This window comes from Ixodes scapularis, unplaced genomic scaffold (assembly GCF_016920785.2).
Source record: "Ixodes scapularis isolate PalLabHiFi unplaced genomic scaffold, ASM1692078v2 PGA_scaffold0__279_contigs__length_252992795, whole genome shotgun sequence".
Lineage (NCBI taxonomy): Eukaryota > Metazoa > Arthropoda > Arachnida > Ixodida > Ixodidae > Ixodes > Ixodes scapularis.
The window spans coordinates 94,244,422-94,264,266 of record NW_024609835.1 but is presented as its reverse complement, the minus strand read 5'-3'; the positions used below and the strand labels follow the sequence as shown (position 1 = coordinate 94,264,266).

General features: G+C 45.1%; 1 protein-coding gene and 1 pseudogene across 1 annotated transcript; one reads left to right on the top strand and one right to left on the bottom strand.

Annotated features, from left to right (window-relative positions):
• Positions 1-1,274: 1,274 nt before the first annotated feature.
• LOC120846274 lies at positions 1,275-7,255 on the top strand (annotated as a pseudogene).
• Positions 7,256-12,928: 5,673 nt separating this feature from the next.
• Positions 12,929-17,809, bottom strand: LOC120846283 (P2X purinoceptor 7-like). The gene is made up of 3 exons (XM_040217987.3): positions 17,651-17,809; positions 15,237-15,461; positions 12,929-13,082 (listed from the first exon to the last, which is right to left on the bottom strand). The coding sequence occupies exons 1-3, from the start codon at positions 17,704-17,706 to the stop codon at positions 12,929-12,931; spliced, it is 435 nt and encodes a 144-aa protein (XP_040073921.1). The 5' UTR covers positions 17,707-17,809.
• Between the last annotated feature and the right edge of the window lie 2,036 nt (positions 17,810-19,845).

Here is a 19,845-nt window from a genome sequence, read left to right as displayed (position 1 = left end):
GTGCAACTCTTCCCAAACTGGATTCATAAGGTTCCTGGTGTTCACCAGAGAAGTATTACTGGTTTACCACACTTATATTTCCTCAACTATCCCTGCACCTCAGTGAAGTGTCTTTTTAGTTTGACCACCACTGTGGGAGAATGCAGTCACTCAGTGGCAAACTTATTTAGAAAAGTCCATCATTGTTTTACAAGGTCTGTAGGCTTTTGTACTGCTTTATTGCATTAGTTCCAAGAAAAGAATCATAATAAGTTTCAATCCATATGAAATACATAATACGTAATCTGGGCAGCTGTTAATATATTATTTTCTTTTATGCCCTATACGTGTGCCTTTCTCTGTGTTAGCTTTATAATCTTATGCTGGGGTTACATGGATGCAACCATAGGAGAGCAGAGCCAGCATCAACCAACATTATGTGCCCACCCCTCCATTCTCCTTCCAAGCACAGTTGTCTCCTCTCAATCCGATGCACTATGGTCATGTTCATGCAGAGATAGCCATATTTCATATTGTGCTCAGTTGTGGTCTCCGAGTAGCCTCTGAGTGGGTCAGGCGGCACGTGATGTCCAAAAGTCTAGGAACAGCTGATATAGAGAATGAACTGGTGTCATAAGATAGCAGCTTGTGCATGGAACTTGGAGCCAAGTTTTTTTTTTATATACTGGAAGAGGCTACAGATACAGTTCTTTGATGGGACGCTTTGCTCAATGCTGTGAAGGTAGGGCCAGTTATATTGAGAAGAAAGTGGGTTGGGGGTACAGGTGTATTCTTGTGTGGCATTTGCAGGAAGGGGAGGGAGAAGCCACCTTCTGCCTTCACGTGTGGATGTTTGTTCATTGTATTGAAAAATGGCATGTTTCTAAAGCCACACACTGTTCGGTAGCAATCCAAGCATGCATCAAGCCACCGTCAAGGACCCGGACTGTCCAGACAGAGGTTTCTGGGACACTGTTGTGGGCTTCCTCCCCGTTGCATTCCTCGGATCCATGGGACCTCGATTCCTCGGGCGAGCAGCCAAGACAAGCCGCCGACCCTGACTATTCTCCATCGGAAGACCGCTTTGAGAGGTTTGTGCGAAGGTTCTGTTAAGCAAGGGTTTATGGGATCATTCATAATGAATAGTTCAGTTGTTTAGATGATCGTTATTTTTCTATCGCAGGCCTCAGAAGCAAGCGCCATCCCTGGTGGAAGAGAGGAAATTCATCGTCTTTGAATCCTCCCTTGATGTGCTGCTCGACACGTGCCGAACCTGTGCTGCCTCTATCATCCACATGGACAAGAGTGTTCAAGGCTGCTGTCTCCAGGTTTCCACCGTTTGCAAGAATGGCCACGTGGATAACTGGTGTAGCCAGCCGATCATCAGGCGAAAGCCGGTTGGCAACATCCTCATGGCTGCTTCAGCTTTGTTTACTGGCTGCTGCATCAAAAAGACCTTGAGGATGCTGACTTGTATGGGGATAGCCTGCTTCACCTACAGGACCTTCTTCACGATCCAGAAGGCGTTTCTCCATCCTGCAATTGAAAAGGTACTTTGAGGCTAAAGCCCAACATGCAGAAGGCTCCTTGCCACTGTCCTTCTCGTGCTCTTTCAACTTATTGGCCCGAAACAAGTGGGCCCAGGAACTATCTGCCGTAGAAAGTCGGGTTTTCTCACGCAGGTGTAATAGAAAAATCGAGGATCGACCTCTTCCTCTGTGTGCACTTTGGGCTCTGGACAGACCGGACCCTTGCACTATTAAAACTAATTTATTCAGGCGTAACAGTAGATAGCAGAAGAGGGGACCTGAATCTGTTTATCTTCCACCCGAGCCCAGTTACATTAGAGTGAAGCCCCGTTTACATTTTAGGAATGCTCTGTCTTTCAAAACCAGGTGTGGAACAAGCATCAGCAGGACCTGTTCACAGCTGCTGCAGGAAAGCAGCTGACGATCGCCGGTGATGGGAGGGCGGATTCGCCTGGTCACAGTGCCAAGTACGGCACCTACACCATGCTGGATGTTGACAGCAACAAGGTCCTTCACGTGGAAACTGTCCAGGTGTGTACAGAAACTCTATGAGTGCTATACTTTCCACACTGTGAAAATCACAGGCTAGTAAATGTATACAGAGTACCACAAAAACTGGCGCGCACTGGGTGTGTGAGCCAACACAGTATTGCTCGCAGCCCTATTGAGGAAGTTCTAATATTCTTTTGCGATATGCCAAACTGGCAAATTAACAAATATTAATTACCTCACTTGTATATATTAATTTGTGCACAAGCCGCTCAATATAAAAGTTGTAGAGCATGTTGACAACATCCGATCGTGTCGTTTCCATCACAATAGCCTTTCTGTATCTAATGTTATCAACTTTAATGAAGGTGTGCAAGATTTAAAAGAAAATCCCATCGATTAATCGGGTTGCACTCGTTTCCAGGCAAAACACATCAAACAAGATAAAAAATATATATTTCATCTCTTGGCGATCGCTTCTACCATGGAATAAATGACGAAGGGCTCAGTGGGGGTCAGCATAGTTGTGCAGTTCAAAATAGTTCAAAGAAACTTGCAGATCTGCAGAGGCAAAAAGTTTGTTGACATCCTCTGGCAGGAATAAGTTCCTTTGCTCCTTCACAATCATTCCTGCCTACACAGCGTGGATGCGGGCGGGGTACAGATCTCTCTGAACTTTCTTTAGGTTGCAAAAATCGCGCCTGATGTTTACTATGAATTCAAATTTCTCTAAAGGATTCTTTTTCATACTGGTGTCCTCGTCCGTGACTGCACAGTAGCTTTTTTCTCGCTCTCGAGAGGGAACCACTTAGTTCAAATGTAGTGTTGTTCACATGTCCTCAATCCAACGAAAGAACATTCGGAAAAGGAAGAAAAAGCCCGTGAACAATTCCCAAGACACAACAGAAGAAAGCGCGTTGCTCATCTGATTCCCTCTAACTGATCCGCCATCATCGGTTCAGGCGGCTCCTTCTGTCACGGCTTCAGCGATTGTCAGGGTATAGACAGAGAGGAAGGACCCATTCATCCCTGTGCGGAACTCCGCCAATTATGTTGACGGGTCGTTTTCCCTCGCGCTCTGGGAGTGTTCACAGAAAACACAAAAGGAGACGGGGGAATGCCGAAAAATTGTCCCACGAAGGTCGTGTCATTTGTTCAGCTAAGCTGCACAAAATGTTTCTTTTGCATCCTTGCCGCTGAGAGGCTCGAGGCGCAGCGCGCTCTTTTAGGCCGCCTGCGAGAGATGGCAGGACTGTAGGTATGGCAACGTCGCCAGCACGATTAAGGTCAACTGAATATTGTAAAGCCTGTTTCTGTTCCCCCCCCCCCCCCCCCCCCCCAATGTTATTGTTGCTGCACGTACCCGCCGAAGAGTGGGGGCAGGTGTTTTCATTCTGAGGAGTACGGGAGTAGTAGGGTGGAAAAGCAAAAACTTTATTCATACTTTTCTTTTGGTTAACCCACATACCGATTAACCGGTTAAAAAGATTGATTAATCTGAAAGTTAATCAATCAGTTGCCCAGCCCTAATTATTAGCATGTTTATTTCATTTATGCTGTAAAATGTTCTCTCCATTTTGTTGCAGTCCAATGAAACCGGTGGAAGTTACCACATGGAGCTGGAAGGCCTCAAAAGGTCCCTCAACATCTTTGAGGCCCACTGCCTGGTAGTGGGTATCCTGGTGACGGACAGACACCCCCAGCTCAACGCCTGGCTGGCACGGGAGCACCCGGACATTTGCCACCTGTTCGACTGCTGGCACGTGGCAAAGGGTAAAATTTATAATGGTCCTCTCCAGGCACGTAGCCAGGATTGTGTTTCGGGGAGGGGGCCCGTCCATAGCAAAGTGCTGTATGAGGGGGAGGGGGGAGAGGAGGCCCCAGCAAAATGGAAGATTTTGGAGGGGGGAGGCCGGACCCTATGGCCCCCCCCCCCTCCCCCTCCCCCTTTGGCCTGGTCCTCTCAGTGCCAATAAGTTACACTATTACCAGTGGTGTGTGGGCTGTTATGATGAATGCTGCTATTTGCAAGTGAGTGCAGTAGGACCCCATCAATATGTTTTTCAGGGGACAGCAGTAAAAGAGTGTATAATCAGGGGAAATGTAATAACTTACAAGTATAATGCTTTTGGGGGTGTATATATGTAACAATAAGCAACAGTCGCTCAATAATTTGTTTCTGACAAACTTCACGGCCATCGAGAAGTGTCATATTTATAGTACAGTCATTTCTCGTAAATCTGAACCTTGTTACTGTGGACACCCCGCAATATGGACAAAATTTTCGTCGGCGACCGGTCTCTCATCATGCAATTCTTCCTCGTTAATATAGAAACACGCAGTCAGGACTATAGACAGCTAGTTTGGGGACGAAATGGGTAAATACAGGTATTTTTGCCTCATTATTATGGATACGGGTCCACGTGGCAAAAAAAAAATAGACCCGCAGAGGTCCCAATGTGTACCCGAATTCACTATTGTCCGTTGCCCCTTCGATATAAAACCTACGCTCCTAAAGGTGGTGGGATTTTTTCAACCTTTCAAGCCAAAAGGTATGTCGTCCCGTTCCGGGATAACATACCCTTAGTCACCCCTATTCGCTGTGCATCAAATGCGAGGTTGGACGCTTCTGCGGTCAGTTTTAGGGTGGACAAGATGATGACTAAGCGCGAGTGGACAGTGCTACGCTTGTTACTTAATGTTGGTTTTTGACATTGCTTCGGTATGGATGACTCACATTATGGATGATTTGTCTGGGGAATGGAGACGTCTATATTAATGACACACGACTGTACCAACATAAATAAACTGTTTCTTTCTTAGGAGCTTACCTTAAACTGGATAACTGATACAGAGACGTAATGAAAAAATGGCGATCGAAAAGGGTGTGCAAAATTTGCAAGCCCATTGAGCTACTCAAACAGTCTCTCTGCCTAAAGTACTGCTTGGAGCGCACCGGTACTAAGCAGCAAAGTTGAGCGTGTATGCTTGACCGTGCATCATGCACAATTGCCACCTCCAAACTTGTTCCAAAATGAAATAGAGTGCCAATTTGTGAACCTAGCAGCTGGGAAAGCAAATGCAGTAGGAAATAAATGCCCATACCTATGGTGATTTGAAGTGAGCCGGAGCAATAATAATTTAATTGACACTGTGTTTGCTCCCATATAAAGAACTCCAATTGTAATTGTTGCTACTGCTGGTTTAAGATATTTTGAAATGTAGGAAATGTGTGTTGACAGATTCCAGGTGGCACCCACTTTTTAAGAGAGGCTAGTGGCTCTGCTACGGCCATAGTTGCCTCACTTTTACATGGCTTGCAACATTTCATTTCAGCTATCAAGAAGAAGCTGGTTGCGGCTGGGAAGTCGCGGCACCTGGAGGAGCTGAGCTCCTGGACCAAGGCGGTGGTCAATCACCTCTACTGGTCTGCGGGGACGAGTCCTGAGGACCAGGACCTCATCCTTCCCAAGTGGAAATCCCTGGTGGCGCACGTGGCAAATGTGCACTCCCACCGTGATCCTCTGTTCCCAGAGTGCCAGCATCAAGAGCTACATAAGAAGTGACTAGAGGAAGGTAAGGAGCTCACATCTGTGACGCTTAAAATACACAAGGCCATAATTTATCATGTCTCACACACTTGTTGTAGGATCGCCTGCTCATCAGAAGCTGCGGGAGATTGTCCTTTCCCCACACCTTGTACGGGACATCCCTCGGCTATCCACATCAGCACAGACCTTTGCAACGGAGTGCTTCCATAGCACCCTGTTGCAGTTTGCACCGAAGCTAATGCACTACAGCTTCCGCAGCATGAAGGCAAGGTGTGTACGAAAGTCAAGTCATTTTTCTTTTGGGTGTTTCTGAATCATGCATTTACTTTCAGGACCTTCCTGGCAGCCTTGCATTATAACGAGAACGCAGGAAGGCCCCAGGCAGTGATCAAGGATGGGGAGCTCGTCTGGGTCATCAAGTTCCCTAAAGCGAAGAAGGGGGCTGTGGTTGCTCCGCACAAAACTGGCTGCACATACGGTATATGCCAGTGCTCATTTATACATAACTGGTGCAGATTCTTGAACGTTTTCGAATCTCTCGTTACAGAGTATGTGGGGGAGCTGATGGCAGCTGTGCTGGACCTGTGCAAGACCATGCCCTCCTATGCTGCCACCATTGAACTGCACAGCCAGGATGCACCTCCATTCCTGTCCAGTGCATATGAGTGTGCCGACAAACAGGCACTGGTGCAACAACACCAGTCAAGGTTTAACAGGTAGCGAGATGAAAGTTGGGGCCTGGCTTTGTACAAGTCCTTGCAAGGTCACACTGGCACAAATCCACATCCCTGAGTGGGGGAGTAGCTGCCGGTCTCGCAGTGTGTGCTAGATGCCTTTCTCATCTCTCATCTCTTGTGTTGCTGCCGCTCTTGGAGTGGTGCAGTATGAAGCGTAGAGCGTAGGCTCCTCCTAGTAAGCAGCACTGTAGGGGAGAACCCTTCCGACACCACAGCAGGTGCATTAGGGTAGTCGGTGCACTATGAAGCGTAGAGCGTAGGCTCCTCCTAGTAAGCAGCACTGTAGGGGAGAACCCTTCCGACACCACAGCAGTTCAGTGGGTTTTAAGCAGGTTCTGTCCAGCCTTCACCGCTCTCTACTTCTCCGTTACGCTGGAGGTCCATTGCAATGCTATTGAAGTCCACAATGTGGTCATGAAATCCGACTCTTTTGTGAACTCGCACTTTGCGTGGTGCAAGTTCACTCCGACGTCGTGGAGGCGGTGGAGTAGAAACTTAAGATTTTGGTCGTGCTCTCCTTTGTTCTTTAGATTCTGTCTAGGATCCACAAAATCTCCCGCTGGAAGAGTTCTGGCGCTGTCACAATGCCAAGCGGGAGTCTCTTGAACTGAAAGTGCCCCACTTGTGTGATGAAAGTTGTCAGTTCTCTCAACTCTAGAGCTAGTGATGTTTGCTGGTAGCGAGCACTGGCATCTAGTTTGGCGAAAACTGTTGCTTTTGCAAACGTTGGAAAGTTCTCTTCCACTGTCGACGTGAAGATGCACTCCCTCACTAGCTGTTGGTTTAGCTGCGTGTAATCTGTGCAGACTTGGAGGGAACCATCTTTCTTTTTGTCAGCTAACATAGGTACACACCGTGCTGTGGCCTGGTCGACTCTTTCGATGACGTCCATGTCTAGCATGCATTGAAATTCTTGTTGCACTCTGGGTAAGAGAAGTAGGGGTACCCGTCTCGAGTCTATGATTGTGAATGGTCTCGCGTCTGGGTGAAGCGTGACGTTGTACTGCACATCTGACCTCCTACTGGCAAGCGTCAAAACTAGCTTTACCCAATAGACCGATCTCACCAGCCAGTTTGACTACGCCACCGCTGCCGCAATGCATTGAGGGAACTTTAGTCTTTCTGCACGTGCGACAACCTCGCTGGAGCTCTGCGCGTGTACAGCACGAGACGGCACGACCCCTATCGTGCACTGCCGTTTTCCTTCTGTGAACTAAAGTTATGGTGGCGTCACGCATGCGCGGAACGCTTGGCGAGTTCGGTCTATTTTTTAACAAAGCACAGATCCTCTCTTGCCAACCTAATTCTGTACAGTTAGGTATGAAAGAAACTGGAAGGACGGAGCGAAAATGAGGTGGGACAAAATAAGGCACAAATTTGCGGGTCGGTTTCCAGATAGCATCAATCTAGAAAGTCCTGCCTGTTTATTCGAGTAAGTAGAACCACAATGTATTAATCGGTAATGATAAGTAGCGAATACCTCATTTTGTCCCGAACCCCGGTACAAAACGAGACAGCAAGTGGGGTAAAAAAAGTGCCTCAGCAGGATAATATATAAAAAAAGAATCACTCGCACCCTGTACTGGTTGTACAGATTATGCCTTTGTAGCAAGTCGTTTTGGACGTCTCGAATGCAGGAGGCAGAGCGAACGGAGTGATGCTGTCGCTACTCCTATCCAAGGGCTTTCATCATATCATTTGCACACCATACATACTCGTCTTATTTTGTGCATACAGGCCATTGCGAACAATGGGACGGCGAGAAAATAGCTATGAAGCAACCACAAGACTCAACCCTTTAACCACCAAGTTATTTTCAAAAACAATATACAAACTTTCCCAAATTTTTCTATTTGCACATATTTTTTCTTATGTCGTTCTAATTTTGCAAATGCATTACTTGATTGGTTTCTGATTGGTATTAACACAAAACTTTTAAAAGGAAAAGTTGATTTTTATGGAAGCTTTTCCTCAGTGCATGTAAGAGTAATAGAATAACACATGCTGAAGTGTGCAGTATTTATTTGAACATACGCACCGTAACAAAAAATAAGTGCCTAGACCTTTCTCCGTACTAGTGCTAACAAATACATCTCAACCTGCGGTTTGCCAATGATTCCTTGCAAAATTATTAGCGCAAGGAACACCATCATCTCTTTGCGGTCCACCGGTTTCCATGAAGAACCCCGCGCTGAGAAATGCGGGACCGTGTAGCGGTTTGTCTCTGTTTCAATAGACATCTTCCAAAATCGAAGCGCCCCATTGCGGCGAAATACCATGCAGTGCACTCTGGGAACTAGTTGGCCACCGGTTTCGATTGAGCAGCTTCATGTCATGCTATCACCCCGTTACCGAATGCGCTGCTGGCGTTTCTAATTGTCTGACTTTTCACGAACGTACAATACATTCATTCTCGAGTGATGCAAAACAAAGACCAAGGCCCTTTCTTTCGTTCCCGAAGCACCGGATATTGTGCGTGCATATACAAACGCAGTAAGACGTGCCTTAGACACCTCACCCCACGAGTGCATCTTTGAGCTCAATTTCAATAATCCCGTCTAGTACCTGTGAACTACATCTGAAATGTTGTCACCTTGAGCCTTACACATATTTTGTTTGCCAAACGTCCGCTTCTTGTTACTTCATTCAGCGAAAAGCAAGCCGCATCCTCGCAGGAGTACCAAAGTTGAGCCCAGCGTTGACGCATGAACTTTCAAGGAAACTCAATAAATTCGACCTCGCTACTGCACAAAAATTACCATCATGTCTTCCTCGTGTCATCATACATCTCCCACTCAAGGTTTATGCTGATAGGCTCCTTGCACTGACGTCACATCGCACACATTTGAACACCAAGTAAAAGGAGGAGATAGAAGCTGCTTTTGTAAGAATTTTGACTGACAGGTTAATCTTCTATAATCTTCTGGGAGGAGAATAGCGACGCCTGTGCAAATCCGGGAGGCACAAAGGAGGATCCTGATAAGAGGGGAGCTCCTTCTTCCCCTCTTCTCTGGAGGGCAACGGAAATGACGTCCTGTGCAAGCCACGTATAGGAGATGAAGTTTTTGCAAACGCTGAAATGGGCTAGCTACGACGGAGGCTCTAACAAGCGTCCCCTACTCCTCACTAAGCCTTTTTGGACAAGCTTTTACTGACGCCCCAGATCTGTGGGGCGTCAGCAAATTATCTCGGCATACTCAGTCAGAAAGAGAGCAAACACGTAACAAATATTACGGCCATTAGCAACCATCAAACGCGGTTTGAACAATTTTGTTTGTTTGACACACTGCATAGGGGTTCACGAACGTCTAGCGCACATCCGGCGAACTGTGCGACATTCTTCACACAAGTGCTCGACTTATGCTCTCTTAAAACGGTTTGTATGTGCAAATGTGCCAATATGATTGCAGGATAACTTTATGGGCATAGGATTGTTAAATATTAGTGGAATGCAAGCGAGTGGAGACTTCACTTCGTGCAGTGCTGCGGGGCAGTACAGATAAGAGATAAGAAGTGTGCTCAAACTTAGCTTTTCAACGGCGCCTCCGAGTTTTACCTCGCGTACTCAGGCATATCAAGAAAAACAGTGATTGCAAAAGCCTATATTTTGTCCATGGACACACAAAGCAAACAAACTTCCTGACCAGCAACAGTAATGTAAAGGTGCGAGCTCAATGTATGCGTATATAGCAATCACTATATATACATTATTTACATATTAGGTACAGGTCACTGTCACGACCTTCGAAACCTAGCCGCTCAATCTTGCTCGCGAGCTTTCTCTACCTCTCGTCCTCTTTTTTTCTTTCTGTTCAAGAGCTGGCGTGATGACCGCTACACTATTCCCTTCTAGGCAATTTAAAGCAGAAAAACAAACTTTGCGGTGCGCTGGTTTGGACACTTTAGTCTGTGAGGAATACTGATGCAACGGTTGGATATGCGTGGGCTTAAGCCTGTCTATTGATACATTCTCTGTTTTTCCGTTTAACAGTATTTGGAAGTATTTCAATGTCCTCTTCAAAACTAATTGTTAATGCTTGTTGACTCATACACAAGCAAGATCCCCGAACTTCGCAGCGTCGAGATTCCCACCACTGGCTCGTTTGCATACCTCGGAATGGAAACAGGAAGGCTCGGGCACGAAAATACAACAAGCATGTGTAAAAACAAGCTATACGTCTCGGGCTTGTGCTAAAGCTTTGAGGTCTGGCCATTCAGGCTAGTTTAGAGATCAAAAATGACGCTCTCAGGACCAGAAAACATGAGGTAACGACCGACAATAGTCCTCGTCTGTGTATATATACTTGTCGACGTGTCAGTCAAAACCGAAACCATGCCACTCTCTCCCATGGCCAACTAGTTCCCAGAGCGCAACGCACGCCATGTTGCATGCAGGGGTTTATCCCAATGAGGTCGACAAGATCCCAATAAAAAAAAACCTCGAACCAGCCGAGAATGTCTTTTTCGTCAGTGGGTTGCCACACAATCCCAGGCACTGCACAAAACTGAAACCTCGGAGGCACGGGTGGTGGGTTTTCAGTGTTTATGCGTTGCCACACCCTAACACTACCCAGCGCGTCGTCCCCTTCGTCACTTTGGTCGTCGTCTAAGTCCGTTTCGTATTCAAAAATCCATGTCCGACTCACTTTCAGAGACCAATTCTATGTCTTCATCGTTACTACTGTTCGAACTGCCGCAAGAGAGAGCCCGTTTCTGAGGGTCCGAGGTCACCGGCATCACTCAAGCGTGCTGCCATTTCTGATCACTGTTGCAAGGCTAGATACACGTCAAAGGCCAAAACACGCTATATTTGCGCGACTGCTCCTGCCCTCCTGTATTGAAAATTGAAACTAAAGCCGATGGATGAACCTGTCTTGTGTTTGGCAGTGAAAGCAAACCATCATTGTGGCTGGACGAGTCTGACTCGTCATCGGCGATACTGGCACAACTTTTCATGACGAATACAGCTCGGGCCGGGTGGTTAAAGGGTTAACTAATATGCACATCAGTATTAAAGATAGCAACATTGTCACGTTTTGCCCGACATATGTTGCCTTATTCAAACAGTTCTTTTCCTCAGAAAAAGCAAACCCACATTGGTCAAAGTTTTCTCATCATGCGAATGAAACAGGAAACCAATATTCATATTTTTGTCAACAAAGTAAGTTTCGAACACCATGCAAAATGCATTCAAAATAGACCAGGTGCATACTTTTGCCCGTGTTTGGGGGGATTTTTCTCTCCCGTCACACCTAGACTTGTTGCAGCTATGTTGAGCACAAGTAATGTGAATAAGACAGGATCTTTCTCTCTCTCAATTTTAGAGATGTCTTAGATTAGGGATCTAAGAGACAGACAGCGTTAGACAAGGTCACATTTTTTCTTGCCTTACAATGGTGCCTCATGGCTGGCGTATTCAGGAATTGACCTACGCTGAGATGTGGTTCATTTTTCCACCGCATTTGGCATTAGATGGACTCTTAGCTCGAATGAATGTTCATGTTATCCTTTTTGAAGGTACCAGCTGAATAGAAGAATGAGAGAGAAAAGCAAGGAAAGGAACAATCACAGCAGTCCATTATTGATTACTGTATATACCTGGAATGCTGATTGTGGTTGTATTTTTACCTAAAGAAAAAAGAATGAAAGCTTCGTTTTACCCACAGAAACAAAGCACGCAAAATTGTAAGCTGCTCACGTGTTATCTCTGATGGACATTCATTATTTGTACACTGCGTGTCAGCTACCGCTCCTGCCTTATTTTATGTAGGGTGCATTCATGCACCCCTTGTAGTACTCGATGCCGATGGTGCGCGCTCATGGGAATACAAATAGCGGGGAACAAAATGGTGCAGCAGCACAAGCGAAGCTACGAGCTCGACACGGCACGCGCTCAAAGCAAAAGACAGAAAAATCAAGGAACAAAATGGCTTGATGTCATCACCCTAAGCAAAGCGCACAGGAAGGCACCCTAATTTTATTAACTCCAAATTTTAGTTTGCATCCCTTTGGGTCTAAGGCAAGCTGCATCCTTTCAGAAAGCTTTAGGTTTTGAGACCAGCCACCATCCTGCCACGATAGAAAGCATAGAAGTTGCAAAACTTGGCGGACGTGCATGTCTGACATATCTCCTTCTTGGTTCACATGTGTAATCCTTTCAAACACTATACACTGCAGTCTATTCCTTGTGCCCATTTGTTGAACATGGGGATTGGTGACATGTGCTACCTCCTAGTGATGGAAGTGGCTTCAAAGGGGTTGGAAGTGATGAAGTATGTGAATGAGTTCTTCGGGCATCCATTATTGTTTATTGGCGGAAGCCTATGTATCTCCCGTCAAAACCTCGTTACCACACAGCTTGGCAACACCTCCATGTTACCACGTCTCAGTATGTGGTAGACCCACCACGTAAATTGCCTCTAGGCTGTGTACTGGATAAAGTATATAAATGAGTTTTTCAGGTGTCCAGTATTGTGTATTGGCGGAAGCCTAGGTATCTCCCGTCGAATCCTCGTTACCACGCACCTTGGCAACGCCTACGTGTTACCACGTCCCAGTATGTGGTAGACCCACCATGTAAATTGCCTCTAGGCAGTGTACCGGACAAAGTATATAAATGAGTTTTTCAGGTGTTCAATATTGTTTATTGGCGGAAGCCTACGTATCTCCCGTTAAAGGATGGGAACTCCTGTCGAATCCTTGACACTACGCAGCTCGGCAACACCTTCCTGTTTCCACGTCCCAGTATGTGGTAAACCCACCACGTAAATTGCCTGTAGGCGGTGTACCGGTACCTCCTGCAATAAAAAAAAAAAGACATCATGATCCACTGGTCAGTTGATTGCTTCAAGAAAGACGCCAATCTCTATTAACTTCAGGCCTCCTCCACGTTCAGACCTTGTTCACGTTCTGTGAACAATCTTCAGTTACTCCGAAGTTTTCAACCTTATTGTTATGTAGTTTTGGAAACTGGACATCCCTTATTAAAGACTTGAAAAAGAAGAACGGTTGTTAGTGTTCACCTTAATGAAACCCTATGACAACTTGCAGTCTCATGTGCAGCTGGTTCATTATGTAGCATCCCCCTTCTGTCCTTGCTTTTACACCCATTAAGAGGCCGAGCGGCATCTGGCAGTCATGACACCAACTTGATTCCATGCATAAACACTTGGCATATAGTCTCTGGACTTTGCACACCCTACATGGTCTCTAGACACATGTCCTCCAGGCATGTATGAGCATACATGAGCCTCCAGGCATGTATACATGTTTAAGGTTCCATGCACGAAAACGACTTGGAAGGAATGTGACACAAGCGACGGCAACTGCTCAGCCTCTTAGTGGGTATGGATTCAAGGGCAGAAAAGGGGATGCTATTTAGAGTGTAGTCTAAAAAAGCTTTAGCTGCTTTCAAATCCTGTGTGTTGTTGCCCTTCACTTTTTCCTTGGTTCTGGGGTTTTGTAAAGCTGACTGCTCTTAGTGACTTGGATATTACAGGGACTCAATTATATTCAGTTTTGCTTGAACAAGCTCATCTTTTCAATCTGTTAGATCAATTGCTTTTTGTTCTTTTTAATCGACGAAAGGTAGTTTTACAGTCATTTCATTCATATTTCTGTCACTGTCACTTGACAAATGTGTTATCTTATGGATATAGTTAAACGTGAGCGCGTTGGTTTAGATGACTTATTACAGAAAGAATAAACAGAAAGGTCACACATTTTTTCACGGAAAATAAAACACATTATTACATTGTCATGAGTGGAATGATAACAAATATTTTTGGTGGAGCATTGAAGGCAAATGTACTGTCCCTAATAACCTTGAAATTGAGATCATAACTAATGTGGATGCAAGCATTATTCACCCTATATATGTCCGTCCTTGTCCGTCCTTTCTGTTTATTCTTTCTGTAATAAGTTATCTTATGGATCTTTACATGTTTTAGATAATACTACCATAAATGTATTGTCACACTTTGCTGTATTGAACTGTGCTTTGTGTGTATGTATTCCTTTTCTGTGAATATTTTACATTAATTTTTGTCTTTTTGTTTTGTTTTCTGTGCCGCTGCTCTCAAATGTAAGGATGGAAGGCCGAGGGCTTGTCAAGCTGCATCGTGCAGCTTTTTTCCTCGGTCTCCCTACGTCACACATTTTTTCACGGAAAATAAAACACATTATTACATTGTCATGAGTGGAATGATAACAAATATTTTTGGTGGAGCATTGAAGGCAAATGTACTGTCCCTAATAACCTTGAAATTGAGATCATAACTAATGTGGATGCAAGCATTATTCACCCATTATTTACTTCCATAATTAACCTATGTGGCAAAATTTGGTCTGGAAATAAGTGGGAGACAGGTTAACAGTGCAGTCAAAGCTCTGTCTTCAGTGCCTTTCATACCAGAAGCGCACTCACACAGCTTCCAGCTGCTTCTGAACTCTTATCCTGTTGCAAACTATAGACTATGCATATTTCAGAACTCCTATTTTTGTGCTAACTGCTGGAGTGAGTCTAGGGACTGAGGAGGACGAAACCAAAAGAACTGTGTAGCACTGTGTAGATATGGGGGATTTGGGAACGAAAGGAGTACCAACCGAAATAAAATGAGGCCAGCTTGATCATGCCGACAAAGATTGGAAAAGCTTAGAATATGTTGAGCTCGCTCAAACACATGTTCTGCGGGGTCATCTACAATAGGTAATGGTCATGTAAACATCTGACCACCGTTTGCCCTCTTATTTCCAGCCTTTATGATAAGACAAACGACCCCGCAGACAATGGTCACAAGACCCTACGGATAGTGGTCATGCGACTAAGATTGGACCACTATTCCTGTAATGGTCCAATCTTACAGTCTAAAAATTCACGAAAACTGTTGTATAAACACAATCTGCGTTAAAAAATTGGACCTGAATTTTTGACAAGAAATGGAGCTACATACTCTTGTGGTCCTCTGTCTTGTGCGTCGATGGGGCAGTAGAACTGCAACTTGATGTATTCCAGCTCCAACACATCCCTATTTAGGCAGTGCAGCTCAAACAGGGGGTGCTTTGTGATACAAGGCACCCCCTGATTGCTGCACAGCTCCCTCACATCCTGCAGTTCGAGGCAGCACACTGACTCTTGGTCAGTCTCCATTGGTCGGCAGCTGCTGTTGCAGGAGCACCTGTTGGTATAACCTTTGCTTAGAGATTCTGGGTGGCATTCATAAATATTGGATGTAAATACAAAGGTACATATTTTACACAACTTTAAAAGGCTGAATGCTTTCAAAGTTTGTTCAACAAGAATCTACTAAGAGTGCTCAAAAGGCATTGGTGTCTATCTCCAATTCTTGTCAACCAAAAGTTTTTAGGTGTCTATCTCAATTCGTGTCAACCAAACGTTTCTACCAAGCGGAGAAAGTAGATCAGATACCGCATAGAGCACTATGCTCGGCATTTCATTAGGCAGCTGCACTACCCTGTACGAATGAAGCTAGTACTGAAAGGTAACCAGGAGAGTAAATTTTAATAAAATTTCCCACACAGAACTAACACTGGGTAAACCTAGTGTGCAGCAAAAAATAAGGAAATTAACAAATCTAAAGGTCGAGCTTATGTTTCCACCTGATTTGCCCCCTTCTGACATAACATTTTTTTTTAAAATGCTCATTGACAGTGAAAACCAAGGTCCAGTATTTTTCTATATCGTGTCTTGCATCTGCCTCTCACTATAATGTTTTCATGAGCCAGCTTGACGTCTGGTCCCAACTGTTTATTTTAAATTTTAGCGTTTTCAGATCATGAGGGTCTCACTTTAGGACACGAAGAGCCGCAGTTTGGAGGCTAAATTGCGCCGGAAAGATTGGCTTCTGCATGTGGCTAGCTCAAATTTTCACCAAGGGTGTCCTCTAGTTGTAACAGAGCTATGCTTTCAACGTAAACTTTCAAAGCATAGCTCTGTTTCTCTGAGAGATAAAAACAACATTCCTCTAAATCTTTGTGGCAGGCACCGATGTAGACGACAAAATCGCATCAAACGGTTAGGGCCAATCAATAGCTCCAGTCCACCCAAGTATAACGCAAAATGACTCCTCGCATCTATTTTCAATGCAAAGACTCATTTCGCAGCGGACTCAAATTGGAATGATCAACCGATAGGCTAATTGTTCTGTGCGACTTGGTCGTTTGTGTGGTTGTCTGTCATGCAGATACAGGGGAGTCTTGTTTTCTTATTTTTTGCAAAAATGAGGCTATGCTTTGAAAGTCCACAAGGTAATCTGCACCACCGAAATAATCCTGGATGAAATTTTGAGCTAGCTTTGTGCAGAAGTCACTTTTTCCGGGACAATCTACAGCCTACCACTATTTAAATTTTACCTGCACCGGCTAGTACATGTGCAAAATGCTTCTTTTGGCTAATGCCCCTTTCAGGGAGCATGGGTATGGTACGTGTTTTGCTCGCTTTCCAGAACGAGGAACGTGGAAATGCCCGGCTGTGAACATAGAGGGTGTCCTGTATGATTCTGATTTTTGCAAGCCATTTTAGTGTGTGAACTTCCTTTTGGAACACCCGGTATAAACGTTCAACTACACTGTAGTTCAACACAGCTTGCTAGTGGCACCAGCACAGTCATTCATGTTCGTGGCTTCGCGGAAGCCACTAACATGCTACATTCGCACAACGTTCAAAGTAAAATCTGTAAAAACATTTTTTTTTTTTTTTACTATTTATGCATTGTTTTGCGGAAGGGCTTCGGGCAGTTATTCGATATTGATGCGTTTGGCGCGTGCTCTCGTTCGCCGAAGTGGCTACCTCGCGGCTTGCGCCACTGTTTCTGTCACACGCTGTGCTTCTTATGTTCTGTAATCTAGTAGTATATTCCAAACTCCAGCGCGTGCGTGCATGGCGTCGACTTGGAATGTGCGCGAGAGCATGGACGCTTCACACTGTTCGTGTCACCGCTCGTGCAGCGAGAGCACCATTCGAGGCAGTCAAGGCTACCGCCTCGCGCTAGCGCAGCCACTGCGGTTTCACCTTACGAGCGGGCAAAGCCGAAGCTAACAGCATGCAGCCTGAAACTGTGCAAGACGAGCCCGCCTGTAAATTAGAAAGGTCAGGTTCGAATTTAGAACGCTTGCTGCCGTTAGCTTATCTCAAAGCAGTATCTCCGCTTGTAAAAAAAAAAAAAAAAAAAAAAAAAAAAAAAAACCGCCAACGAGCGTTTTTTACGCGCACGCAGATACACGGACGGGGCACTACCGCTCTACGTATGGGGCACCATGACGAAGCCCGTGCGACACCGACCTCTAGCCGCTTCCATGCATGTCGCAGTTTGCAATCGCGAACCATTATGTACCTACAAACGCTTACCAATTGGCTGTACCGACACGCTGGGACGGCCGGGCTCTTGGTGGCGTGTCCGGCATGTCCCCGTCGCCTTCAGATGCTTCAGATGACGACGAAGCGGAAGGGTCGTAAACGTAGGGCTGTAGCCCGAATCTTCTATCAGCAACAATGGCCGAGAAGGCATCGTCCTCATCTTCGCTGATATCACTGACATCGCTTACGACTTCTTCATCGACCCAACGGTAACCACCTAGGCCGGCCATCGAGATGCTTGTGGTTGCCGACTTGCCGTGGTGCAACCAGTGCAGCGTGCGCGCAGCCCTTGCACTTCTCAAACGGCCAAGTTGTCACAGGTCGTATATCGTCGACGCGCCACCGAGTGGCAACGCTCGTAACCACAACATCCACGCCGTAGCCTTTCCCTACCGGCACAAGTGACGTCACGAATGCGCCCAATATCCCAAGACGCATCGCGCTCTCCGATGGCTGATTTTCGAGCGCGCGCTCAATCGGGCCCTTCAGGGTGAAAAATATAGCCATCCGTTCAAAATACAAACGCGCGATTATGATTTACGGATATCATTGATCATATTACACCTATTTCTGACCATAATAGGTGTATTTCAAATTTCGCTTCAGTATCCCTTTAATGCTCCAGCTATTAACTGGACAGAGTTCGATTTCCTTACTAAAAACGTTTATTGTAAACAAAAAATGCAACTATCTCCTCGAATTTACTTTTTTTTAAACTTAGACAACCCAATAACACTTTAAACGTCCAAGGTAATGCTTCAGATTTGTGTTTTTTTCAAACATGAGCGGTATACGTGTGGCTCGAAGGGAACTTTCTATGGTAACTGAGGATAAATATAACCCTGCTCTTGATGTAGTTATTTCTGTTTTTGATACTCCGGTCCTCGGCCCTTCCAGTGGTCCTTCCCCACACACATCGCATAAGTATTTAGCGGAGCATTGTACTGGAATGTATCACCATCTGTCGTGTGTTGACTGGGCTTCACTCTTGGAGTCGTCTGATTTCAACGACAGAGTATATCTTCTCCCAAGTGTTGTTCAGGAGGCCATGGACATATCTATCCCTCTTAAAACATCTAAAAAATCTCGCGCCCTAACTGCTCCTCTCGTGAACTCAGAAAGCTTTTAAAACGAAATGATTGTTTTCACAGGAGGTTTAAAAAAAGTGGTATCCAAGTGGGAGGTTTAATTTAAAATTTGTAGAAAGCGATGTAAAAAAATATTTGACCGTGATCGCCAGGCGCATCGTGACTCGGTAGAATCAGATCACGTTAAAAATCCCACGAAATTTTGGAGGTACGCTTTGAAGGTCCGATTTAAAGGTCGGCTGAGTGTTATGACCACTACTCTGACACAATTGATATTTTAACTCATGCGGGAGAAAGTTCGGAAATGCTGTTCGAAACTTCCTCTTGCAAGAAAAGGGCTGATCAGTTGAAGCGTTGATGTTTGTCAGTACGATATCCAAGTATTTGCTTTTTGCTGTCACGCCTGGTGATGTCTCTGTTTCGTGCTTTTGATTTCTCTTGTTGATTTCAGTTTCTTTCATACTTGTTAATATTTTTCTTCTCAGACCAGTGAACTACGTTCCCTTCTGCTATCGTGTGTATGTGTGTCTGTGTCTGTGTGTTTTTGCTATATCTTTTAGTGTGCCAGCACTAAGACCGATTGATTGTTCCTGGCACTTTAATAAATACTGACTGATTATTATTATTATTATTATTATTATTATTATCACACAAGCCATTTGTTTGCTTTGATTGCCCCCGCACTCTTGTATGTTTCATGATTGTGTCCTGTATACAAGTTTATTCTTATTATTATTGTTATTATTATTATTATTATTATTATTACTATTCGACCGCCAGGCTCATCGTTGCTCAGTGAAATCAGATCTTGTCAATAATCCGAAGAAATTCTGGAGGCGCATTAATTCACGCTCTGGGAGGCATATCGAGTCGAAGATTGTCCTGGATAATCACGAGAGCGACTTGAAGTCCGTGCCCGAGTTATTCGCTGAGCATTTTAGGTCAGTCTACAGGGATAGAACGCAGCGTTCTGCACCTGCGCTGCCTCACTTTGATGGGTTTGGTGAGTTTAAGTTGCACTAATGTCGATGAGGGAGTGCGTCCGGTCCTGTATAAAGAAAATGAGAGCAACATTATTAGCAGGGCCCGACGGCATTG

Coding starts and splice junctions, on each gene's coding strand:
- LOC120846283 (XM_040217987.3), bottom strand. CDS start 17,706: ATGCCGGACACGCCACCAAGAGCCCGGCCGTCCCAGCGTGTCGGTACA. Junction 15,462..17,650: donor CGTGTCGGTACAGCCAATTG/GTAAGCGTTTGT, acceptor TTATACCAACAG/GTGCTCCTGCAACAGCAGCT. Junction 13,083..15,236: donor CAAGACAGAGGACCACAAGA/GTATGTAGCTCC, acceptor TTTTTATTGCAG/GAGGTACCGGTACACCGCCT.